This window comes from Dermacentor variabilis, unplaced genomic scaffold (genome assembly GCF_050947875.1).
Source record: "Dermacentor variabilis isolate Ectoservices unplaced genomic scaffold, ASM5094787v1 scaffold_14, whole genome shotgun sequence".
Taxonomy (NCBI): domain Eukaryota; kingdom Metazoa; phylum Arthropoda; class Arachnida; order Ixodida; family Ixodidae; genus Dermacentor; species Dermacentor variabilis.
Window position 1 is genome coordinate 9,084,667 of NW_027460302.1, and position 26,756 is coordinate 9,111,422.

The following is a 26,756-nucleotide window of genomic DNA, read 5'->3' on the forward strand; positions in this document are numbered from 1 at the left end:
CGAACGCTGAAGCTTGTACAAGGAATATCACGCTGTTGCAGAAAGCGACGATGAACTTTTCTTTTGAAATCAGCCTGTCCTCTCAGTAATTTAACCTTTCAGTAACGTGCTTGGAAAGCGGCGATTTCTCATGTTCTCATTAATAATAACAGTAACAGTACTTTTGGGAAGACAGTAATAACTGCTCCTGCATAGTCGTACATGCTAATAAAGAATTTTTTTTATTATATTGTAATAAGTAAGAAGGAACCGATTTATTGGGTCGTTAACAGATCAAAACGATATTTGTTTCAAACGTGATTCATTTGACACTGACGCATTCAACACCGTATAGTTTTCAGAACCAATCTGTATTCAGCAAAATAAAGAACTAGAACCCCCCCCCCTCCAATCAAATAAATAATAAATAAACGACGCGTCTGAAGTCACGCGTAAATCGGCGCGCGAAGTTCGTTTTAAGCGACGGTAACTATGGACAAGAACGGCACCGAGAGCGGCGCTGCTGCGCCGGCGTTGAGAGCGCCTCGAAGCAAAATTCTATTAGCGGCTGGTACCCCTCTCCCACCTCTCGTTCGCACCGCCTTGATTGCCTCCTGCACTGCGCGTTTGGGCACGTTTCGTGCCGCGCGCGGTGTGTGCCTACGTGTGTGTGCGTGGACATTTCATTCGAAGGGCGATGTACAATCTGTTTCACATTTAGGGGGAAACTCAGAGCGCATTGCATCGCGATGCGGCGAGAGCTTGAGTCAGGCGGCGGCAGCAGCTGCAGCAGCTCGCGCAGGTGTTCGAGGGGCGGGATCTTGAACGGCGTCGTCTGCTACGGCGGCGCGCACTGGTCGCATTGTCGGGAAACGTTCTAGTGTCAGTTACAGAGCGCCGATCTCATCGTTACTGCGTGAAATGAGCCGGTATTCTTTACTAAGCGTTGTGAAACGCCCACTGATACGCCTCGAAGGTAAGTTCATCGCTGCAGGGCAGTCATAGACGACATACTGATTCCATACATTCTTGACGGACAGTTTCTGGAAGGCGACCATATATTCTAACGCGATAGGTCACCGATCCGCACTGCTCGTGTTGTGCAAGATCTGCTGGAAGAGCGCGCAGTCACTCTCTCGGAGTGGCCGCCTCAATCTCTGGGCGCCAATATCATATAAAATGCCCGGGGCTCGTTGAAAGTATCGCTGCCGCACCATCCCCTCTATCAGTCGCCCGAGGATAGGCTTCGATCCACCATCGTCAGCGACTGAGACGTGCTGCGAATGAACACATCCCTGATCAAGTCATTCTACACTTCTCTGCCTTCCAGGATGAGCGCTGTCATCGCTGCCGCTGGGGACATGGAGAGATACTAACTGAAGTCCCGAGCGTGACGTATCCAATTCCCCGCCGGTGGGCAGGGTCTGTCTGGTGTAGTGAATGATTGTCGAGATAAATCACTTCCAGCTCATTGTCTTAACCTAAAACATTTTTTTAATCGTATCCGTTTGTTTCATCGTGTTCGACCCCCATAGTTATCATTGTTGAGTGATTTGTTTTCTTTTCGTGTCAAACAAAGGCTGAGCACGTTGCGCGCACATCTTGGTGCATCTTGTCGCTGTTTAGTACGGTAGCACACACAGTGAAGAAATATACGTGCACGCGCTCAGTACCCCGGCCTTTCGAAAGAACAAACGAAGCATGGTGTCAAAAGAAGTTTGTGGAACTCCATTATCGCCAACGAAGGCTCAGAGTTTGGCGACGCACAATGTTTAGTAAAGAATATCAGCTGAGTTCCCGCAGTACCGATGAAATCGGTGCACTGCCCCTGACAGTAGTACGCTTCCCGACAAGCGGACAGCGCGCGCCGCCGCAGCAGACGACGCAGATCACGACACCGCCCCTCGAGCGTCGGCGCCTGCTTGAGCTGCTGCCGCCGCACGACTCCATTGCTTGCCGCATCGCGATGCAATACGTTCCGAGTTTTCCCCTAAGTGTGAAACAGACTGTATACGCTTCTATTTGCCTTTAAGAAGATCGGTACACTTGACGATTATTTTTATGGCTGCAATGCGGCGAAAGGGCTGCGTCTGCTTAACCATGTAAGTGACGCTGAGCAGGTAATTGGAAACGACATCGTATGTACCGCCGGAAAAATCGTCAGCACATACGATGCGGCACATACATACGGCACATACGAGTTAGTCATTTTTGCAGATTCTCACAATATGTTTGCTACAAATCCGTGCTGTCACTGATGGAGACAACGGACTTCCATCGACACTGTGCGGAAATAAACAAAATATATCGCTGCATAGCACATTTACGATATGCGCACACAACTTTACCTAGTACGTCCCCTACAATATGGAATAGAGGCAGCAATGTAGACAGCTTGGCGATTTTTTAACAGTGCTCAAGAGATGGAAGTTGAAAGTATTAGTAATCATTCCTGCTTCTGCAATGCCGGCGCGACCAAGACACGGGCGTCTATCGTCCAATAACTCAATCGATCGGTGCAGTGGTGAAGCGGGAATGAACTCCGGTCATGTTCAATGCATCGTGCACATATTCAATTTCTCGGCACGCGTGAACTTCAGCCACTGCTAGCGCATACAACAGAAGTGGTTTCCATTCTTGGGCAGCGCACACACAAACGAAGCACGAGAAACAAGACAGGACAAGCGCTCGTCGAACGCTTCGTTTGCCAGTTGCTTACTTCGCTCGGCGCACCGCAGTAATCCATGTCTGTCGTCTGCTTTTTTTCGTGCCATTTTCTTGTGAATTGGCAGAATATATCACTGGTGGCATCAACCCTTTCGTGTTTACATTGCGGTCGTGACAGTTAACAACACAATAATTTCCGGTCATCCGAAGAGGCGCCGTCGCAAAGAAGAGACGTTGCGCGCGCAGCTCGAACTGAACGCGGGCGCTGCCGCCAAGGGAAGCGGCGGCGGAAACCTACACCCGTTGGAGATGAAATCATTCCGCCAGGGGAGAAACGAGCGCTGGCGTCTAGGATGAAACTTGGCGTGCGGTCGTCCATTCAGTCTAATTGAATATCTCTCTGGTATACGGCACTACGATGCAGAGCTCTTTGTCACAAGTCTGAAACTTAAAAAGAGCAGTTCGAATTCTTCTGACGCCCGCCGGCAACGTACTTTCAAGCAGGGCGGAGCAGAGAAATTGGCCCAGACTACCCCTGCTGCCACCTTACGCAAGACAGCGGGAACTCAAGAGCCATCGCGTACTGCGCGGCGCATTGGCGAAGCGGCGCCGTACGGCAAGTTCGTAGGCAATGACAGATCGTAAGGAGCGGAAGCCCTCCTTTTCTCCCTCGCAACCACTGCTGCTCACGCTTGCGCAGAAAGAGCGATTAGATTCAATTTTGAGGAGAGGAGAAAAGCGGCTCCTCCTCCGCTTCCTTCCCTCGGGAGGTCCTTAGCTGGCCACACGGAGCCATTCTTTCGAGTGTGAGCCTTACAAGCGGAGGAGTTCGTCAGTCGCGGTTGCGCGGAGTGTTCTCTTCCGCGGCGTGCTCATCTGACGTGAGAGTCACTCCGGCAGATCGGTAAGCGATTATTGTATTATATGCCGGTTTGCTTTCAAGACATTCGATTTGCGTAGATTATCGTTCCATTGTAATGGCTACATCTTTTACGAGTTTGCAGTCGCGCAAACGTAAAAAGAAAAGCTTCCCACGACGGCGTACCGCGCTAAAGCAGAGTTCTGACTGGTGTGGTAGGATTCTGTTGCCAGACTGCCTGCCATAATTAACGGGGGAAAGCACCGTCAAATATAGCGAAAGCAACGAGGCCGTTTCCGAAGCGCACGTAGTTACCAGATCAGGAGTATAGCACGCTACCAGCTCCCGGTAGTACCGTAAAGTTGCTGCGTAACCCGCGCGCTTTCGAATCGCTTGTTTGTCGCGGGCCCAAGCGCTTTCTCTCGCTGCGCACGCTGTGGCTGCTCCGCGAAGGGACGAGGCTTTCGCTGTATCTGAAACTGAGACGCGTTGCATAACACACGGGGCACTTTCTATCGGTGCGCGCGATCGCTGCAACGGTAGAAAATAGTTGTATCGCTTGGCTTTGCATGAGCAGTCTCCTGGGGCTTACTCTGCTCGCAATAAAGACTTTTCTGAAACTGAGACGCGTTGCCTAACACACGGGGCACTTTCTATCGGTGCGCGCGATCGCTGCAACGGTAGAAAATAGTTGTATCGCTTGGCTTTGCATGAGCAGTCTCCTGGGGCTTACTCTGCTCGCAATAAAGACTTTTCTGAAACTGAGACGCGTTGCCTAACACACGGGGCACTTTCTATCGGTGCGCGCGATCGCTGCAACGGTAGAAAATAGTTGTATCGCTTGGCTTTGCATGAGCAGTCTCCTGGGGCTTACTCTGCTCGCAATAAAGACTTTTCTGAAACTGAGACGCGTTGCCTAACACACGGGGCACTTTCTATCGGTGCGCGCGATCGCTGCAACGGTAGAAAATAGTTGTATCGCTTGGCTTTGCATGAGCAGTCTCCTGGGGCTTACTCTGCTCGCAATAAAGACTTTTCTGAAACTGAGACGCGTTGCCTAACACACGGGGCACTTTCTATCGGTGCGCGCGATCGCTGCAACGGTAGAAAATAGTTGTATCGCTTGGCTTTGCATGAGCAGTCTCCTGGGGCTTACTCTGCTCGCAATAAAGACTTTTCTGAAACTGAGACGCGTTGCCTAACACACGGGGCACTTTCTATCGGTGCGCGCGATCGCTGCAACGGTAGAAAATAGTTGTATCGCCTGGCTTTGCATGAGCAGTCTCCTGGGGCTTACTCTGCTCGCAATAAAGACTTTTCTGAAACTGAGACGCGTTGCCTAACACACGGGGCACTTTCTATCGGTGCGCGCGATCGCTGCAACGGTAGAAAATAGTTGTATCGCTTGGCTTTGCATGAGCAGTCTCCTGGGGCTTACTCTGCTTGCAATAAAGACTTTTCTGAAACTGAGACGCGTTGCCTAACACACGGGGCACTTTCTATCGGTGCGCGCGATCGCTGCAACGGTAGAAAATAGTTGTATCGCCTGGCTTTGCATGAGCAGTCTCCTGGGGCTTACTCTGCTCGCAATAAAGACTTTTCTGAAACTGAGACGCGTTGCCTAACACACGGGGCACTTTCTATCGGTGCGCGCGATCGCTGCAACGGTAGAAAACAGTTGTATCGCTTGGCTTTGCATGAGCAGTCTCCTGGGGCTTACTCTGCTCGCAATAAAGACTTTTCTGAAACTGAGACGCGTTGCCTAACACACGGGGCACTTTCTATCGGTGCGCGCGATCGCTGCAACGGTAGAAAATAGTTGTATCGCCTGGCTTTGCATGAGCAGTCTCCTGGGGCTTACGCTGCTCGTAATAAAGACTTTTCTGAAACTGAGACGCGTTGCATAACACTCGGGGCGCTTTATATCCCTTTCTAAGTGGAGATCCGGGGAGACTTAGCTTATGTGGGAGTTAGCGTGAGTGACAGCTGGTGAGACTGGACTAACGTGAGTGTGAACGCTGGTGAGTGCGAGTAAGTGTGAATACTCGGGAATTCGAACCTGATTGGTAAATAGTTCTAGTTGAGGTGTGAACGTAAGTGTCGAGGTGTCTGAATGGATGTGAGTCTGGGGCAGTAAACGAGAGAACGTGAGTGACGGTTCACGAGAGCATAGATAACCTTAAGGTGACTTCATCCTCTGGCATAGATGGTGTTAATTCTAAAATACTAAAAAGACAATACTAGTATCGAGCAGTATTCTGCTACACCTATATAACAAATCCATTACAACTGCTATGCTTCCTATAGACTGGAAGATAGCAAAACTAGTGCCTGTCTAACATATGTAAGAAGAGTTCTAGTGAAAATTACCATCCTATATCACTAACGTTCATTTGCTCCAGAATGTTAGTACACATTATCGCATCCCACATATATTCTCATCTTGAACATACTAACATATTTTAGCCGAAAAAGCATGGTTTCCAAAAAGAATTTTCTTGCAAAACCCAACTACTAGAATTCACGCCAGACTTACACTTTGATGTGAACAGCAATAAACAAATTGACTGCATATTTTTCGACTTCTCGAAAGCATTCGATTGTGTACCCCATAGTCGCCTGATATCAAAGCTCTCTGCGATTAAACTTGACTCACTTACCCTATCATGGATTCGTAATTTTCTTTCTAATCGCGAACATTTCACTGTTGGCAACCTTTCCTATGCCCTGTCTGACGTCACCTCCGGTGTACCCCATGGCAGTGTACTCAGACCTCTTCTCTTATTAATTTATAAAAACGACTTGCCAAATAATATATCCTCTTGTGTACGATTATTTCGTGATGAGTGCATTGTATACCAATCGATTGACTGTTCTGCTGACCACACGGCACTACAAAATGATCTTGAACATATCAGTGATTAGTATGCTACGTGGCTCATGTTCCTAAACGTGTCGAAGTGCAAAGTGGTTTCCTTTTCTCGAAAAAATTGTTAACTCACTTTTCTCATTATTTGGATTCTAACATAGTTAACCACACCGCACAATATAAGTACTTAGGAGTGCTCCTTACGCACAATGTTTGATCGACTAATCACATCACTTCCATTTCAGCTAACGCCTCCAGATCATTACGATTTCTGCGCCGCAACTTAAGAAGTGCGCCTTCGCCACTAAGAAAACTAGCTTACATAGCTATTGTACGGCCACAAATTGAGTACGCCACTTGTATATGGTCCCCTCATCAAAAATACCTCGGAGAACTCCTGGAGAGCATCCAGAATAGAATGAGCCGTTTCACTAAAAAAAATTATAGTCAAGTGTCACTCAAATACAACCACTCGCCCTGATATCTCCGTTGCATTATTATTTCATAGATTCTACTCAAAGTTGGCCTATCCTTATCAAACCTGAAAATAGCTTCCTAGACGTTACAAAGACTGAACAATCAGTTCAGAGAGACCTGAATTTGTGGCAATGCACACGCTCTTTGTTTTTCAGCTTTGCTCCGTGCGGTCCGTTTATGGAACGCTCTACCAAATAACATCGCTTGCCAATCGAAACACAGTGCATTTCGCAATCCTCTAATCGACAAATATGCCTTTTCAACCGTTTAACACGTCTTCCCTTCTTTTAATTTTTTCCGGCATTATTGTACCAGTGAATAAAAGAATTTCACTCACCCTAATTCTTTACTATACTTACTTCTGTATACATGCAAAGACGTTGATAACGTTATTATGCTATTATGTTGTGTTTAGTGTATTTTCTTATTGCTCTTCATATTGTATTTGCTAATGTCGTATTAATTTACCATGTTGCGTAAGTATTCCTTTCATTGTACTGGTGTTTTTATTTTTCCTCGATTTCATTCGAATATGTTACCGTATTTCCCCCCTTGCACAATGCTTTCTCGAATGCCTCTTGGTACCTGTAAATAGATAAATAGAAAAAAATGGTTGTGAGTGTCAGTGAGAGTCCTTAAGTGTGAGTATAAAACGTAGAAATTGTTCTGTGTCTCTGGACGTGTACGGGAACGAGTATCTCCCGCGTGCTGTATACTAGTGCCGCGTGCTCTGGCGACCACGTGGCTTCACTCGTACTGGGCGATGCTCTCTTCTAATTGCCTTCCTCAATGCTGATTAGCCCCTTTTCCGAACATAGGGGGCCCATTTCGTACACTGGCTAACCTCGCTTTCTCTTCCTTTGTCAACACAACGCGGGCCATTCAGGCAGTGAAATCGGTGTAAGTGCTGCGCTATTTGAATTAAATTTTGTGCATCTCAATCGCTACCAAGCGCGCCAGTTTCTTCACGTCTCTCCTTCTATTTCATTTCATTAACCAATTTCCCAGGCAAAGTGGTCAGCTGGCATTTGATTTGCATAGGCTAAGCTTCCTGACGGTTCCAATTTTCTGCCTCCTCTTCTGGCTTTTCTTTAAGAATATGTTTTCTTAGGGCGTAGCATGGGGGCTTAGAGCAATAAACCGCTTCTGTACGTGCGTGTGCCTATGAGGATGCGCGTCCCGGCGTCAGAACGTGGGTGTTCGCAAAGCGCTTACTGCTGATGCTCAACTCGCCTTGCATCCACTTTCCGCAAACATTGAAGATATCCCCTGCGGGCAAGGAATCCGTATGTCGAAATTAAGCTTAGTCTTCCACGAAAATGAAGGCCGTTCTGGATCTTCGCAGATGGCACATGTCGTAGATTAGGAGGAAGGATTAGCTCGGGGACTCCTATTTAAATACACGAGAAAGAAGAAATCGTTTTACTCGGTTACCACCAGATTTAATGAGCTTTATTGTATTGAAAGGAAAGCGTTAGGATCTAGTGACTGTTGGTAGGAAATTTTTTACTTAGGCCCTGAATTTGTTCATAAGGATTGTTGAAAATCGAAAATTTTCAGAAAACGAAACAAACCATCAAGTTTATAACTAACTCAGGAATGAAAAACAATATCGCAGTTCTGTAAATTGTATGTCAGATTGCATATAAAGCGGTTAAAATTGATGTATTATACAGGTATATGGCTCTAAAATGGACCATTAATATGCGAGTAGGACCCTTGTAAAACCCTTGCAAACAATGTAACAAATTCTCGTAAGATGTAAATTCATAAATTAAATTCGTCCGCTTTGGATGCTCTGACGGATGCAGTATACAGAACTGCGATACTGGTGCTTAGTGCAGGGCTATTAATTTGTAAACTTCGCGCTTCCGTTTCCTTCAGTTACCCATTTTTGAATGTTTCTTTTAGAAACTTTCAACAATCGATAAAAATGGGTAAAAAATGCAACAAAGTTCATTGAAATGGGTCCGGTGGTTACCTCACACAGGCGTTTCTTCCTTTTACATGTGTTTGGATAGGCGGCATGGGAGTTGGGCCCGAGGTAAAGCTTCCTCTTAAGTTGTGCTCACTGTGAAATGAAAGCATTACCGTACTGTTGAGGATATGGTGGCGTTCGGTGCATGGAATCCACCAAGCCCATCGCCTAGGACGTCATAATGTAAAAACTGAAGGAAAAAGGGTTTACTTAGCTTACTTACATGGTCCAGTGCGGAAGCCCACTCCACGCAAGAACAAGTTAATGTCTCAGTTCTCATCAGGGTCGTCTGTCCCAACTCTCGAAAAGTATCTGCTTTTAATCCCGTCGTCTTCCTAGACGAGTCGACTAGGGATAAATTATTTAGGAACTAAAAGAAAAATATATAAAACAAAGGTGCTCTAGCCCGTGCCACTAAGCACAACGGGCTTAAACCGATGGTAAAGTAAATCATGAGGGCAGGTGCCAGCACAAAGGAAAAAAAAAACAGGGGTGAGAAGTACTGCCAGGCGGAACCACAGCCAGGGAACAGACTGCAAAGCGGGCTTCATTAGTCAGTATAGTTGTTACAGTCATGATTTCAGTCTTGATCCTGACTTATAAGTGTGATGTTCGTAACGCGAAGAGGTCAAGAAGTGTTCTGTTGTCACTGATGGGTTGGGCTTCGCTTGTATTGGGGTTCTTCCCTTGAGTAAGATGACCAAACTGGGTCTTCTCTGAACAGGCTCTGGAATATGTAAAGAACTAGGCAGGGACATGTTAAAAAGGTGCGAACAATAAGTTGGAAACTATGGAAAAGATAACAGAGAGATAAATAACTAATATAGGTTTTTATAATAATTGCTTAACGTTGCCATTGGGAGGGGAAACCCCACCTCGTTTGGTCTGACGCCCTTTGGCAATTCGTCAAGATTATTTTTTCTTCTTTTTTACCTCGAGTGTGAGACGGACATTAAGGACTAGATTTAATGCAAATGGAGTGGGGGAGGGGGCCCGCCCCGCACTGAGCCTACATCGCCGGCCTGCGCCTCAGCCGGCCCGCCAACCACTCCAGGTTTAGGACTATTTCCATTCTGTTTTTTTTTTACGTAAGCATGTCATTCAGAGCAGGGGAGAGCCGAAGGTCCGTTGCGTTTGTCTATCGCTGAGTGTTGGTTCTGCGGCGGACTTGAATGCTCAGCGTTGACAGCAGCGAAGGGCGGAAGGGGCCATTAAGTACATTGTCAGTGAGGTTGGGCCAATTAAGGAACGGTATATATTAAGCCAGGGCTATGTGAGATGAGGCCGCTATGTTTTGAAAATTCATCAATTCTTGGTTGCATTTTCTCGTCTTCCTTTATGCGCTTGAGGGCTAGGGACCGTAGGGTCAGCGGAATTTGCCCGAGGGAGCATAGTTGTCTTTATGATGGTTGCGTGGCCACTGTTGGTAGGCATATTTTTGTCTTGGGGTTATACTCGTTGGCAGCACAGTATGTAGTGATACCTGGAACAACAACGCCTTCGGAATAAGCTCTAACAATAGCAGCAGCAGCAGGAGCAAGGCAATTCAAGTGGGGAATGCCAGCTCCCAGATCCTCCCTACACCAGAAGACTGAAGATCAACGAGAGAAAGCGTGTAAAGCGACTTAATCAAACACCAATGAAACAGCAGTTCATCATCATCAGCCTGTTTTATGTCCACTACAGGACGAAGGCCTTTCCCTGCGTTCTCCAATTACCGATGTCCTAAGCCAACCAATTCCAACTAGCGCCCGCCAACTTCCTAGTTTCATTGCTCCACCTAGTCTTCTGCCGTTCTCGACTGTGTTTTCCTTCTCTTGGCAACCATTCTGTAACCCTAATGGTCCAACGGTTATCTAACCGGCGCATTACATGACCTGCCTTGCTCCATCTTTTTCTCTTGATGTTGATTAGAATCGTCTATACCCGTTTGCTCTCTGATCCAACCCGCTCTCTTTCTGTCTCTTAACGTTATGCCTAGCAATCTTCGTTCCTTCGCTCTTTGGGTGGTCCCTAACTTGTTCTTTGTCAATCTCCAAGTCAGTCTCCTTTGTCAATCTTCATACAGGGTAGTTCACAACAGCAACACAGGCAGTCATGGAAAAGCTTTCGCCTACCGCAGTTTAGCTGCGCAAAGTGCCTATAAATTTTAGCACTATATTCGCGATTGGCCCACCTATGGGGAGTGCTTAACGCCTGCTTCACCTCCGCCACGGACACGATACTGGGGAAACAAGCCCTTAATAGGAGAGAGGGAGGGAGGGAGAGACTGCAAAGGGCAACTGCCGATTTCTCCCGCGTGGGTCAGTCCGGGGGTTCAGTCTACGTCAAAGCGAGGACAAAGTGGTGAGTTACCTCCGCCGGGGGTTCTTAAAGGTCCGAACACCCCGCATCGGCTAAACCCCAGGATCCCCCTTTCGTCGTACATGGCAAGCCGCGCGCGGCTACACGCAGGTGGGTCCAACCCTCATGCGTTCGGCTACGTGGTGTCGCAGCACCTGCTGCGACACTACGTGTCGCCTGCTAATGCAGGCGCCCCTGCCGGGACCGCTAGAAATTATTTTGGGGTATGCAAAATCAGTGATCACGATGTACCACAATAAACGCAAGCAGATTTTTACTGATCGAAGGCCCTAGCTGACGGCCATTCCTCGGCCTGGAAATGGCAATGTGGACATTGTCGAATTGTTCAGATGGTGGAGTAAGCCAGCCGTAAGGTGCGCTTCTGTTCCGGTGAACATTCGCTTGTTGGTGTAGCAGAAAACCACGCGCCCAGGCGTGTAGCCCTTCTTGATGCCCGGCCAGACGAAACGTTGTTTCACCAGATGTTGCGTGGGCTGGATTCCACGGTGGGATAGCTTATAAAGGGCATCGAAAGTCTGCGCCAGAAATTGAGTGGAACGATTGGACGCGGGATGCGCGTGGATACATCACAAAGCATAGGGATGGCATTAGGTGAAAAGTGGACATCACGTGGATGTAAGCACCAGGTTTTCCGCGAAGCGCAATTACCTCAGCGTCGTCTTGTTACTGGTCAGCAGTGCAGAGATGTCTCCGCTAACCGGGTTTTGTTCTCCATGGTAATGAACGAGGCACAGTAAGAGAGCGCGTCCGCTGCGTCATTGTCCTTTCCGTGTACGGGCCGTACGTCCGTCGTGAATTTCGTGATGAATGCGATATGGCGTGCTTCCCGCGGTGAAGATTTGCCAGAATTCGACCGGATGGTGAAAGTTTGCTATCGCCAAGCTCTTCAGTTTGGAGAAAGTGCTGTAGCCGTGGCTGCTCCGACATTGTCATGCGTTTGACGAGTTCGCTCGTGAGAATGTCGAAAGGGGCTGTCGCCCTGGGTTGAAGGTTCAGGTCGGGCGACAGCGAGGATACGAGATGGCTAAATTTTTCGAGTCTGCGATGGGACTCACGCGATGGCGAACGGTCTGTTACTTGAGCGATCCAGAGTAGGGAGCCTGTTGGCCAGTACGGGGGTAACAGCTACGTCGCGCTATGGTGCCGGGTTGTTAGATCGCTGTCATCCGTGACGGTGCCTCCGCACTGACAACTGGAAGCGTGGCGGTTGTCTTCAACCACGTCCGCTGTACGTGGTCACCAATATTGCGGTGTGCAAAATCACTGATTGCGATGAACCACAAGAAACACGATGATATTTTTACTGATCAGAAGTTTGTAGGTGAGGGTTCCTCGGCGGAAAAATCACCTTGCCCTCACGCCGGCTGCGCGTGATCTCAGCCAGGCGCCCGCTTCGCTTCCTAGGCAATGGCTTGTCCCTAGCCAGCCGCCGCTCTCCTCAGCTTCCTCGATGTCGATGCTACTACAAGAACGTAAACTTTCCTTTCAAATCAATGAGAATCGAGTTCGGCGTCTTTTTATTGGGTCTGGGCACCCGTCGCGGACGCGTTTCCGAGATCTTATCTGGAAGCGGCTTCCTCGGCTCGCTGGACGGTCCAGAGTTGTGCTGTCAGCATCGAGCTGAGCAGTGCGGTCTTCCAGTGCGAGCGGAGGCTGGCAGTAGAACAAGCAAGTCGGCACTGCCCGACTTGCTTGTTAAGTCCTGACACTCCCATAACATGTGATTAAGTTTGGCAACCTCGCAACACGATGTGCATCTGTTTGTATGTACATGTTGAATACATGGCGTGCATGAGTCTGGGGTTTCTGTAAGAATCCGTTTGTAATTGTCTGAAGTGTACTGGTTGCCTCCTGTCTAACCTAGCGTGAGGGAATGGGTATACGCGTCTTTGTAACTGGTAGTGTGTCGTGATGTTGTGGAACCTGGTCATACGATCCTCCCAGCCCCAGACGTTTGCAGCACCCCGCGGGGGCTCTTCCTCCGATGATGATCGGTAAGTGAGGCCTCGATCAGCGCGGGGAACCGCTTCGTTGGGTTGCTCAATTCAGTGAGTGACAGGATCCATAGCAAATGCCTTCGGTTATCGAAGTCGGCCTCGCCCTGGTGTATGGGATGTCGCTGGAGTATGGATACGCGTCTTGCGAGATGCGCCCATTTGCAAAATTGCGAATTGCCGATCACGTATGTAGCTTTGGTTTGAGGGCCAGTGATATGGCCGCTTCCTCTGCCGCTTGGGAATGTGCCGTGTTCATGGTGACTCTCGTGAGGTAGTTGCCTTGACGGCTGGAAACTGCCGCCACGAAACTCTTCCTGTCTCGATAACGGGCTGCGTCGGTGAAGACCGCCTCCTTGTTGTTGGAGTAACTTTGGTGCATGTGTTGTGCTCTGGCTCCTCCTGTGGTGTTGCGGGGGCATGTGGCGAGGCAATAGGGGTACGTATAGTTGCTTGCGTGTGCTTCTTAGAATTCTACTTTGATGGTGGGCTCCCTCTGGCATGGGATGCCGAGCTTTTCGAGCACGTAGACACGTTGGGACAGTTGCGCCTCCACTCCTCGTGCGTATTGTGTAAGCCTAGTTTTAAGAGCTTGGTGGTGCTGACTCCGGGTGTAAGTCCCAATGCACATTTGTACGCCTTGCGTATGAGGACGTATGCGTATGAGCGCTTCCACATTGCCGCCCTTGCGTTCTATCATCATTCCTAGTGCCCGGATCTTGTCTACCATCGGGATGGGTAGGCCGTTTGATGCCGTTAATTGGATCTCTTCCTTTTCCGGAGGGGGGGGGGAGGGGAAGTGTAACCTTTATGTGGCCGCTCCTTTCTGATCAGTCTATATGGCAGCAGTACGGATTTTTGGGCCGAGCAGGCGAGTCCCGTGCCCACGAGGTAGTTTTCCACGCATTAGATGGCCTGCTGTAAAGGTTGCTGGATCACTCCGTCGTTGCCCGTTCTCGTCCAGATGGTAATATCATTCGCGTATAGCGTGTGATGCCGTCCTTCGATTTGAAGCAATCGGTCGGGTAACCTCAGCAGGACGAGGTTGAAGAGCATGGGCGAGATCACCGAGCGCTGCGGGGTGCCCGAGCTCCCTATGTTGATTTGATCTGACCCTAGTTGCCGCACTCGCACGCGAGCGGTTCTTACCGTGAAGAAGTCTAGGACGTAGTTGTATGTTCGCACTCCAAGATTTAACTTGTCTATTTGTCGCAATATGACATCGTGGCGAACGTTATCGAAGGCCTTCTTCAGGTCCAGCCCGAGGATTGCTCTCGTCGAGCGCCCCGGATATTTGTAGAAGGGCGCCTTGCCTGGAGAGCTGTTTTCTGAACCCAATCATGGTGTGTGGAAATACTTCGTTGTCCTCGAGGTGATACTCATGATACATTACTCTCTAAGGATAGCGGATAACGTATTTAATATTGAAGTTGAAGAGAAGCGGATGCTGAATTTCCCATAATTAGTTGCTGTCATAGGCAACAGTGATATTCTTTGACGCGAATCTAGTAAGAGCGACGTGTGGGCACTGCATTGGGTTAATCGGTATAATGTGCTTGGCAAGCTGTTTATTTTCCTGTTTATTCTATCTGATAGCACTTATCACATACATCACCCAGTCGCCTCAGACTGCACTTTCTTTTTGTACAGGTGCTGTATGGCCCAAAGCGAAAACCTCCGACAGCGTGTTTGGGTGAGTCAATGTCATGGTGTTACCAACCGGGAAAACCGGGAATTCTCTGGGATTTTGAATTGCCTGCAAATACTCAGCGAATTTGAGCTTCTGTCATAGAAAATTAGCTGTAATTTTATTGAAAGGGAAAAAAAGTCGCGCTAATGCTGGTTCGAGTAAAAGAAGAATCGTAACGAATCGTCTTGGACGCCGTGTCGTCGACTGGAGGAGTTTCCAGATTAGTGAGCGACTAAATTTCCGGATGCCTGATTTTTTTTACATGTCCCAAAATTTGGGCGGCTTCGTGGGAGAACCACGGGCACCATGGAGTCAATGTATAAGAACGTCTGAACCTTCGGACGCAAGAACCCATCGCCATCTGATTCTTTGGATTTTTTTTGCTGCGATCGCAGGTCCGAAACAACATCAATCAAAGCCACCGCCGCCGCCATTTTGGTTATCTCGCCGCCTCGAACCGGTGCTCTCGCTTGCAAATCCGCTGGCAGCCGTAGCCATCACGGCGACAACGCTAGGCCTAGCTGCTTCGACGTTCGCTATTAAGCTCCTTGCGGTTCGTTACCGTGTTTTTCATGGCAAGAATTCGCCGCTGTCAGCGTTGGCACATATGCAGCATTTGTTTTCCTCGCGATTGGCTTCGAAACTTGCAAAGCACCACGCGTTGCATATTACAGCTTCGCCCAAGTACAGCAATGTTACGCGGTGAAGCATACGCGAAGTCTTGCGGTTAAGCGTAACAAGCGTAGAAAGGGGGCAATTTTCACGGGACACAGCACGCACTCCTCCATTATGCACGCGTCCACCCGCCGTCTCCTATGACAGTACGAGCACCGATATGCCTAATAAGAATACTGGCAGGCCTTCAGAGGTTTTTTCGAACGTGCCTGTGGTGATTTGAGCTCCTAAGGGCATTAAAGACGCATTCATCTTTTCGGAGGTGTTCCTGGCCCATGGGAGTCCGAAAATCGGACGTTGACTGTACAGGTTACCAAGATGATTCATCAAATAGTCCATGGGACGAACACGCCGCGAAAGGAGGATGAGAACAGAAAGGAGCGACACATTGAGGAATGAACGGGAAAGGAAGCGTGCTGCCCTTTCTGGGGCGTTGTGCGCAGGCTGAGAGTATGTCAGGGCAGCTATGGTTGACTTTCCAGCTGCTGAGAGACAATCTCACTTGTGATAAAGTTTACGCCTTATACCAATGCGCTTACTTTCAGTTAACAGAAATAGCTCAAATTCGAAAATATTTGCTTCTGTGAGCATCTCTTTTTATTCGTATTTGAAAAAGTTTGACTCGATTGGCAATGGGCTTTGCCATTTATTTTCGAATACATATTATTCGTTGGGCGTTTTACTAAGCCCTCCTTTTTTTTCTTTTCGAATAAAGTAAACACTACTCCTTACTATTCAAACTAGATTGAATCTTTTTAAAAATTTTTTAACATGCTTACCAGAGAGTGACAGCATCGGGGACATGGTCTCAGCCTGTCTTAACATAAAACGTAGTTCTGTGTAACTCAGGAAATTTTGCAAAGGCACTCGGGGAAAACCCGGATAACTCAGAGAAGTTTAAATGTCAACTTGGTAGACACCCCGATTGGTCCAAAATGCCTTATCAAGTCATTTTTCACTTTTTGTTGAATGTGAAGATAAAAGAACGTATGCGCAAAGTTTGATGACAGTGGTTGTCCAGAACATCACCCCAGTAACTTTGAAATCTTTCTACTCGAGTCTTGTGAATGAAAACTGGGATTGTGCATTCCACTGTGGCACTGCAGATGAGGCGTATGAAACATTTATATCCAGTTTTAAGCGAATTTACTGTGAACAACTTAGGGAAATTATATTAAAGCCACATCATAACAACCGAAAGCCCTGGATCAGCCGTGAATGTTTAATACGAATAAAAAAGAAGGCTAGATTATATAAAAAGTTTGTCAAAACGAGGTCACTTTTAGATTTGAAAATATTTAAGCAATATAGAAATAAGCTGAATTCCTTCCTGAGAAATGTAAAGCGGCGTTTCCTGCAGCATCAGTTCCAACAGGAATCCTGTAAGGATAGTGCCCAGGGGCGTAGCCAGGGCGGGGGGGGCTTATGGGGCTTCAGCCCCCCCCCCCCCCCCGGAATTTTTTCGTGCTGTCCATGCACCGGTGACCAAAGCAACCACCGGCGCCGGCAATCATTCTGGATTTTTTGCAGAATGTGTTTTTTACGCTCGCAAAGACGTTTCAGCGCGCACATTGCCAACTCTGGCTGGATTTCGAGGCAACACCCATGCACCGGGAGTCCCATAACGCAAGGAGCTCCGTCCGAGCAGTAAGTTTCAAGGGCGTTTTTATGGCGAACGGGCTCGCCGCGGCGTCTCGTGGAGGCCGCGGAATCTATGGAGCGCATGAATGTCAATTCCGAAACTTTGTGGATATAAAGTTCTCAAATGTTTGATTTGAAAGGTGCATTGACATTTCCAAAGTTGTGCTATAGATTTGCAATTGAGGAACTTCGTGGGTTTGATGTTGTAATAAACATTTGACGTCAAAGGTGCATTGACTTTTCTAAAGTCTTGCACCGGACATACAAGGAGACAAGCGAGTTCAACACACTATCAGACAAGTTGACAAACCACGCAGCGTCGTCCGAGGAGACCAAGCGTTGTGATGGTTCATTTGTGCCGTCATGTCACACAAACAATATCAAATTTTTTTTTTCACCTACGCCAAACCATTCATGTGAAGATACTAAAGCCAGCCAAGGTAACCATGTTCTTATTTATTTTTTCTACTATGACTTTTACTCACGAGGACACATTGAGCTTCTTCTGTCAGAAGAAGCTCTTCTGTCAGAAGAAGCGGGCTGTCAGAGCCAACCAGAGCATATGCGTTTTTCTCGTGTTGCCCCGACCACCACACGGCGCACTTCGGAGCGCGTTCCGTTTTCTCTGGCCGAGTGGATTATCGCCTGGCAGAATTTTGGACGCTTTCTGGCTGGCAGACGAGAAAAAGAAACAATGGTCGCTCGCCGCCATCACTGTTAGGACTCGACGGATTGCACTGTGTTCGCTTGAGTGCAATTTCTTCGGAAAGTTTTCTCTCGACGGTGAAGGATGCCGAGCAGTAGGCGTATGGTTCTTGGTGGACCAAGAGTCTCACGTTTTCTTCGATATTCCTGCGGTAGGCACATTAGGTACCTAAAGTAGGCATCCGATTGTGGCCAACATACTTTCCTTTGCGTTTTTTCATTTCGGTTCCCCCGCCCCACAGAAGAAAAGAATACATTGTTGCGGCGCAGCGAATTGTCGCATGGTGGAAGTTCGATTTTGTTACGTCTTCTTTTGCGGAAAGTAATGGGCCACGGGAGGCTTCAGTTGCCGGATACATTGATTATATTTGTGCGATAGCAATAATATTGACACTCAAGGCGCATTCCTGCCGCCACCGTCACCCTCATGTTTCGTATAAAGTCTAACGGCAATAACATCGTAACTGCGCGCCGCATCCTGTATCTGCTAGTGCAAGCGGAGTGGGGGGGGGGGGTGGAATGGGTGAGCCGACGATGGTGGCTCAGCCTTGTGTGCGCAAAAATGAAAAGCGGGAAGGAAGCCCGTCGCCTTCCGTCGCGCGCGATACATCGATGGGATGGAGCCGGGATCTAGAATTCTGTCAGTCTGTGATTGCGCAACATGTTTATTTGCCTTGTTTGGCGCAATATATACACTGACTTTTTCATAGATACGTAGATTTATTGGAGACTTAAACGTATATTTAAATATCTTGTTGCGAGGTTTTGTGTATACGTGCAGTGAACTTTGTTTCCAGTGACACTTTTCTGCCCTTTATCAAGCTTTATCTTCGCATTTGTATATTCCATTTCATATTCGGATTTTTAATATGCGACGGCGAGTCAACTGAAAGCGAGCCTACCCACCCCGCGCAATAATGGTTCGTTTCATTATCTGCGAGGCAAGCGAGTAGCACACAGGCGTTTACAAAAGTGACACGCAAGGGTGAGGATAATTGTTTTTTAATGTTCCCATGCACTGGGTTCAATATGGTTGCGTGACGTAATAGACGCTCCAGAAGTTGAGCAGCGTGGTTCGATGAGGGTTTTGATAGCTGAAGGTGTTTCCCAAAACGAAATCGTGTACGTTTCGTTTCATTTCGTTTCATTTCATTGGCCACTGTGAAGGGTTGGAGCAAACGGTTGAAAGAAGGACGTGAAAGTTGCAAAGACGATCCAAGACCGGGCCAAAGCCATCGTGCAATCACCCCTAACAAAATTGAAAAGGTTGATGAGCTGATGAGACAAGAACGGAGGATAAGCATCGATGGACTGGCAGAGCGTGTGAAGATCAGTCATGGTTTGGTTCGCGCCATAATTCATGAACATCTCGGTTATCGGCTCTTGTGTGCGCAATGGATGCCCAAGATTTTGAACGTTCTCAGTGAGCGCTGACAGCAAAACCTATGAGGAGCGCGCCACGTGATCCCTCATACTAATTAATAATAATATTTGGGGTTTTACGTGCCAAAACCACTTTCTGATTATGAGGCACGCCGTAGTGGAGGACTCCGGAAATTCTGACCACCTGGGGTTCTTTAACGTGCACCTAAATCTAAGCACACGGGTGTTTTCGCATTTCGCCCCCATCATACTACGCCAGCGAGGCGCTTCCGATAGATGGCGACTCCGTAACTCCTCGCCGCCAATACTGTGTTACGCTTTATTATTTGACGGCCAGTAGCTGTGGCTATGCAGTATTCGTTTTTAAAAGCAGAGCAATACAGGCACTTTGCAATATGTTTATTCACATATGCAATGCACAAAATACGATTACGATATTGGAAATAACTTTTTGGACATGTTGTAAAGCGCAGTTAACAACGCGCGCACAAACACAGGAAACTGTAAAAGTAGAATTCGCTGCTGAATTTTATTTTTTTTTTATCGCACGTAACGCAATGCAGATACTTGTCAGTGAGTTAATGCGTTTCTTCCCCACTATTTACTTGCATGCTAGGTCATACTGCGCTTGCTAAGTCATGGGGCTCGTAATGCACTAAAATCAGTAATCTCGACAAACTTCGGCCGTCAACATTCATGCGCGCCAATGAAATAATACTGCAGCTCTGCACACACAGGTGTATACTTTCTCTCGCACCTTCGTATCGCTCTACGTTACTTTCCTCGCATAGTCGTGCAGTTACCGACGGTTCAGTCTTTCCGTCCATTTTTATGCAACCACAATTACCTTCTGGTTAGGTTTTGTTTGCTGCGCGGGATGCAGAATGACTTCTTGTCGTCCTCCATCTGATCTCAGCACCCATCCGCACAGCAAGGCATTTCGATCCTTCGCATCCTAGGTCATACCGATCTATTCAGCGGGCTCACAGCTAACTAAAATAAATAATCTCCACAAACTTCGGCCCTCATCATTCATGCACGCGAGTGAAATACTATCACCGCTCGACACACGCACGTGAATACTTTCTATCGCACCTTTGTATCGTTGTATGTTACTTGCCTCGCATAGTCGTGCTGTTACCGATGGTTCAAAGTCCGTCCTTCCAGTTCCGTGTAACCATACTTTTCGTCTGGTTAGCTTCCGGTTGCCGCGCGCGATGCAAATAACTTCTTGCCATCCTTCGTCCGGTTTCGGCACCCCACCGCACAGCAACAACGCATTTCGGCCCTCCCGGAACAAAATTATCGCAGGGATGTGCATAGCACAACAGGCGAAACGCGCGCACTTCGCCCGGCGCGCAGGAACTTTCATGGCGGCAAAGGGGCGCAGCAAGGTCACATGTCACCGATCAGCCTATCGCAGGCGTTGTCGGCTGGATCAAAGCCTGTTGGTACTTTTAAATGATTGAGGGACTTTAGTGTCGCCGGATGTAGGGCGCCCCCTAGAACAGGAGCGGTTGTTGCGTCGTCCCCTGGAGCGGGAGCGGCTGCTGCGGAGGGCGCTGCGGCGCTCGGGTGTCGGCGTGACGGAGCGACTCCTTGTGGTTGCTACGGGAATACCCGAGGTGGCGCTCGAGACACAGAATGGCGCCGTTCCGTCCTCGGGAGTGGCTACGGCCGCGTCGGTTGCGTCTGTGGCGGCGTCTCTGTCGCACGATGTAAGGGACTTGAAACTTGCGTTTGCAGTCCTTGTCGGCGGTGGGGTGCGGTCCGCCGCACAGGGTGCAGTGAGGGCAGCACTGGTGATCTTCCGCTGGCGTTTTGAGGCCACACTTCCGGCACCACGTGGTGCTGTGTTTAGGGCAGACATCCGCGCGGTGACCGATGTTGCCACACTTGTAGCAAACTTCCGTGTGTCTGCGAAAGAGTGTGCATCGAACAATGCTTGCTCCGATCTAAGAGTGGTGACGTCATGGTCTCATAGTGACGTTGCGCCGTCGGTGAGTAAAACGTCGCCCGCAGACGGCGCTACGGCTTTTCAGCGCAAAACGGAAACGCGCGGCCAGAAACAGAGCCAAGGCCGAGCCGACAGCAGCTTGAAAGCGGAACTGTATTGGCTAGCGGAAGGGAAAGCGAGCGACCATAAGCTGGTTCTTTATTTTATGGCGCCAACTTTGACGCTCGTTCCAATGGACGACCCTGACAACGACACATTGGCTCGTGATGCTGGGCTCGACTTCAGCGATTTAAGCACTGATGAACGTGACCTGCTGCTGAGGGCTCTCGCTGCCGGCGTCATTGCGTGCTACTACGACGGCAACTGTATGTCATGGCTGTACATATTCGCACGTTTTTAGCTTTTTCTTCGTGATTTATCCTGTGAAACACAGCTGGCCATTTTCCTGCACGATGTTCACACTAACCTTGACAGTAACATACAGACTGACGCAATTTCCCTGGATTTCTCTAAGGCCTTCGATAAAGTTCCTCATCAATGTCTAATATTGAAACTTTCAAGACTTCATTTGCATCCTGATGTTTTGAATTGGATCAATGAATTTCTTAGCAACCGCTCCCAATCTGTCATTATAAATAATCATCTATCTAACCCTGTGTCAGTAACATCAGGCGTCCCTCATGGATCGGTTCTTGGCCCTCTATTATTTTTATTATATATTAATGACTTACCTTCATATGTGTCCTGTAATATCCGAATGTTCGCCGATGATTGTGTCATTTATCGCACTGTACGTAACACCTGCAATCAAACAGCCCTGCAGAAAGACCTCGCCAACATACTAACATGGTGTGACGATTGGTTAATGAAACTTGCTGTACAAAAATGTAAAGTTATGCATTTCACTCGTAGCAGTAATCCCCTGGTATTTCCCTACCAAATTAGAAGCATGCCTCTCGTACTAGCAGAATCCTATAAATACCTAGGTGCCACTGTATGCAATGATCTGTCTTGGCATAAACATATTGCTAATATCATATCATCTGCTAATGAAACACTAGGTTTTTTAAAACATAATCTCCGCCAGGCACCTCAAAACGTAAAACTGCTTGCCTACAAGACCCTTGTTGGGGCAAAACTTGAATATGCATCTGCCACCTGGAGCCCGCACCAAACCTATCTTATCACCTCACTTGAATCTGTTCAGAACCGCGCTACTAGGTTCATTCACTCACAATATTCATAAGCTGTCAGTATTTCCGCACATAAACACAATCCGGACTAACACTACTATCCAATCGCCGACGCATTGCTAGTCTTGAGCTCTATCACAAGTTCTTTTTCAGTACCTTTCGTCATGCGCCATACATCGTTCCTGCGGCGCACATCTCTCACCGCAACAGTCATCCGCAGCAAGTCGCACGCCCGCACGCCCGAACCACTCATTTTTCCGCCTCGTTCATTCCTCGAGCAGCTAAAGACTGGAACGGCCTTCCTGTTGACATTGTTAGCATCACTTGCCTGTCATTATTCCTACAGCGTGTGATTGATCACTTTGAATATAACTAATGAAGTGTACCAAATGTGGAATTTATGTTAAACCCACCGCTTATATAATACCCCCTCTGGGGGTCTTTAAGGACAATAGACTGAACTGAACAGAAAACCAAACGCCGCACTCACCGCCCCGTCTTCGACCTGCTGTTCTTGCGCTTCGGAAATGGAGGCAAGACCGACTGAACTACGCTACAGGAAAGCATTGCTTTGAAAGGCACTCCACGACTTCAGTAACTCGGCGTTGAACTCGTAATTCTCTGGACGAAAGGGAAGCGAGCACACCATGCGATTTTTCGGCTCTTTGCCAACGCGCTGTGACAGAGGTACGGCACTTAACCACTTCGAACGGAGAGGTTCACTCGTTGGCACGCGGTGATAAGTAACGTTAGATTCGCCGCTGCAACTGCCCTTGGCCAAGTTCCGCGGACCGTTCGCGCGTCCCACGACATCACATGGATGTGACATTCTCGCTGTTTGTTCCAAATGCAAGTTTCGCGAGCCAGCAGAACCAGCGCAGCACGACGCGATAACGAAACTACTGAAACTCCAAAGCGTGCGCGGCGCAGAGTCGAGCGAAAACGAAACCTTTCCACCACCCATACTACTGGAGGGTACCGTCAAAATGTTATTTTTTCTTAGAATCGAGCAGAAGTAAAGAAGTAGCATTTTCTTCCATCTTATAACCGAATGAAATGATCTTTTTAATACGAGTAGTTGAGTACAAGTGACATAAATTATGATGAGGAGTGCCTTCGTCATCGGGCTAGTACCAGAACGTCGCTGGGGGGGTCAGAAATCGTGTCATGGATTCACCTCAATTTCACGGTTACTAAAGCTCTGTTCGCGATTATATTGACGCCTTAGACGTTCTAAGGCATTGCTTTATCACTTTAACTTGACTTCCTAGTAACCTTAAGTGTCCCTTTAAGATTAAGCATAGGCATTCTGTGCAGACGACTCTATAGGCCTAGTTCCTATTGAGTCCCTTTGTACTCCATAGGAACTCGTTACGAGTTCTAATAAATCCCTTTGCGTAAGGACAGTGTGCTCAAACAAAGAAGGCCCTTTGTGCTTTCCGCATTTTCTGAACCGGCAGTTTTCGAAGTCATCGGGCAACTCGCCGTTATTTTACTTTTGCCGAGAGTATGTTTTCACCGTTGTCGATTGGCGCAAGACGTACTTGCAGCGTACGAAGTTGCTTGCAAGTTTTGGCCATTCAGTTGTGCCACACGAGTTTCATTCGCGTTCGATAGACAGCTTTACCACGCTTCTGTTGTCGTGCGACAGTGCGCTCATGTAATGCATTGTTCTTGAACGCAGCAAAACCGCAGCACGTTTCTAAAAGACGGGCCTGCAGTGTATCAGTTAGTAAGTGCGCTAGTAGATGATTTTGGCACGTCGAGCGATGAAGCCGGCATCTCTCATCTTTAGCAGCGAAACGACAGGTAAGTTCACTCCGTCTACGACGCCATACCACGAGGCGGGCTCGACGGAACAGAGGGGGCGAAAGGCAATATCTCCTGCTGCGTAAGGCTGTCAGAAGTTGCGTGGAGGGAAAAGACATCGCCTTGACGCCTCGTCACCTCACTCTCGCAAGCCAGTGCTATCCGCGCTCTCCTTGTCTGCGCAAGCTCTCGCATGCGTTTTAATTGTGGCTCGGTAAGGCCAAATCATACCGAGGCAAGCGTGTCAACGCACTAGCCCACTCGCTAGCAGTCAGTAAACCCCAAGGAGCGCTCAGCGACGTTAAATTGAATATTGACGCTTTCGTATTCATAACCCATAAGAAGTGCTAAGGTGTCCTCACATAAAAAAAAAAAAATATTGTGGCTTTTTGCGTGCCAGAATCAAGACCTGATATTGAAGCACACCGTAGCAGGGGATTCCGGAAATTTGAATCACCTGGGCACGTAAATCTGGTACGCGGGGGTTTTCGCATTCCGCGTCCATCGTAATGCGGCCCCCGTGGCCGGGATTCGATACTTCGTTCTCGTGCTTAGCAGCCCACCACCAATGCCACTAAGAAGCCACGGTTGGTACCTTGGATTTTGTTTACAGAAACAAATTAACCAATACTACAACCATTACGAACAACATTTCTTCATAAAAGTGGAAAAAATATCGATGACCCAACTTGTGTAGCCAATGAGGTGGCTCCGTCAAAGGACATCATGGGCTAACTACGTAAATTGGGATGGACAGCTGAAAATTCTAGGGAGCGGCGCCACGACGATTTGTAGCGACGCACATTTTTAAAACCTTATAATAAATTACATGCTTTACGCGGAGTGCCTAAATGCGTCACTCAGTGATCAGAAGAACCTACTCTAACCACTCAGTACGTATATACAAAGAACGACAGAAAGCTGAGCTAGTTGGTAAGGATTCATTATGCAAAATAGAAGTGAGGCGTGCAGACAGGACACAAGAGTAGAGAAGCGGACAACACGAACTAACACGAACAATACAAAATCGTCAAATTCATTTCAGTGTCCCTTTAACCCGGCAAGCACTGACGCCTATGTTTTGTTAAGCTTTCTCCAGTACCTCTATTGAATATGTGTTTTGCGTGAGCGATGAGTTTTTGCTATGCCTTTGCTAAACGAAAATATCAGCTATATAAAAACACCCGTATATCTGTGAGGCTGCTGAAAAAAAAATGGAATGTTCTATCGAAATTGCGCTATCTACTAGGCTCCAATATATCACAATGAGGCTGCTCGTTCCGGCTTTTGGACAACTTCTCTTGCAGTAATGTTTTGGTGATCCACTTTCAAGCATGGCTTGCGGTTTTCTATAGCCCGCCCCTGTTTTCTTCCTCTTTCATTTATGAGCGCTTTTCAGTCGCAGTTAACCAACAACCATGGATCCTTTTTGGCCGTCATGGATCCCGATGGAGTGGCAGACCTGTTGGTGTGTTTGCGAAGAGGAATACACCTGATTGGACGTGTGGCATGTAACCACGTGGTCGACATTGCGCTGAGCGAGCGTGTGGCTGCTCTGGCCACGCCTTCAACCGTGTATGCTTTCTCGACAACCAGCCCGGCCACCAGGTGGACACGTAACATTCGTGGTGCCGACAGCGTCAAGGTGAGTTTTACAGGGCGCGCTAAGGATATGCTTCTTATAAGAAATGAGTCGTTTTGAGCTCAATATAGTCAAAATATTCGACCGGCACTAACATATTTTGTACTGTTTTGTTATACTAAGAATGTTGTGATGGATTAAACGATCTACTTTCTTCCTATGATCGTGACACGACGCCCGAGACCTTCTCATTTGTATGTAATTCAAGATTTTGCCTATGAATCAAATTACTTCTGAATTCAATGGTGTTCAGTATTAATTCAGCCGCCTCATAATAGTTAAAACAACATCCTCCCCTGCCGGTCCAGAGTCCCTCAATTCTGAAATCCAAGAATGTACTGACGTATTTTGTGGTGCTGTTCTGTCTCATATTTTCACACGGTCCTTGAACTCTTTTCTCCGAGAGCACTGTTGCATAGGAAATGTAATCCAAACCATGAATCAGCGAACGCCCACTGAACCTGCAATTATAGGCTTGTCTCACTAACAAACACTCGTTTGAATATTTTCGCTATATAATATATTCGCGCATAGCAGAGCTTTTAGAATATATCATACTTTTTGAACCCCGGGCCGGACTATTCAGTACGTTCTTTTCATGTGCAATACAGCCTTTACCATTCACTAACGATATTTTTTGTACAATCTGATCTGGGTTCTGAATTCGACTGCGTATTTCTCGATTTCGCCAGAGCCTCTCACACTGTGCCTCACGATTTACTTATGCTTAGACTAGCTGAGGTAAACCTATACGTTAAAGTGTTTGAGTTAATAAAACTTTTTCTCTCTAAACATGCTGCTGTTCTAAGCGCCAACAGCTCTAATTCTAGACTGTTTAATGTTTCAGCTGGTGGTCCGCAAGGCCCTCTCCTAG

General features: G+C 47.8%; 1 protein-coding gene across 1 annotated transcript; it reads left to right on the plus strand.

The window, feature by feature from the left end:
* Positions 1–3,479: 3,479 nt before the first annotated feature.
* Positions 3,480–26,756, plus strand: LOC142567776 (uncharacterized). Its single transcript, XM_075677937.1, has 4 exons — positions 3,480–3,550; positions 14,838–14,880; positions 25,640–25,885; positions 26,730–26,756. Exons 2-4 carry the CDS (start codon positions 14,845–14,847, stop codon positions 26,754–26,756), a joined length of 309 nt encoding a protein of 102 aa, XP_075534052.1. The 5' UTR covers positions 3,480–3,550; positions 14,838–14,844.

Bases quoted from the DNA above. Each gene is read 5' to 3' on its own strand.
- LOC142567776 (XM_075677937.1), top strand. From the start codon at position 14,845: ATGGCCCAAAGCGAAAACCTCCGACAGCGTGTTTGG. The intron at 14,881-25,639 runs GTGAGTCAATGT...AGCGCTTTTCAG, and splicing joins ACCTCCGACAGCGTGTTTGG to TCGCAGTTAACCAACAACCA. The intron at 25,886-26,729 runs GTGAGTTTTACA...TTAATGTTTCAG, and splicing joins GTGGTGCCGACAGCGTCAAG to CTGGTGGTCCGCAAGGCCCT.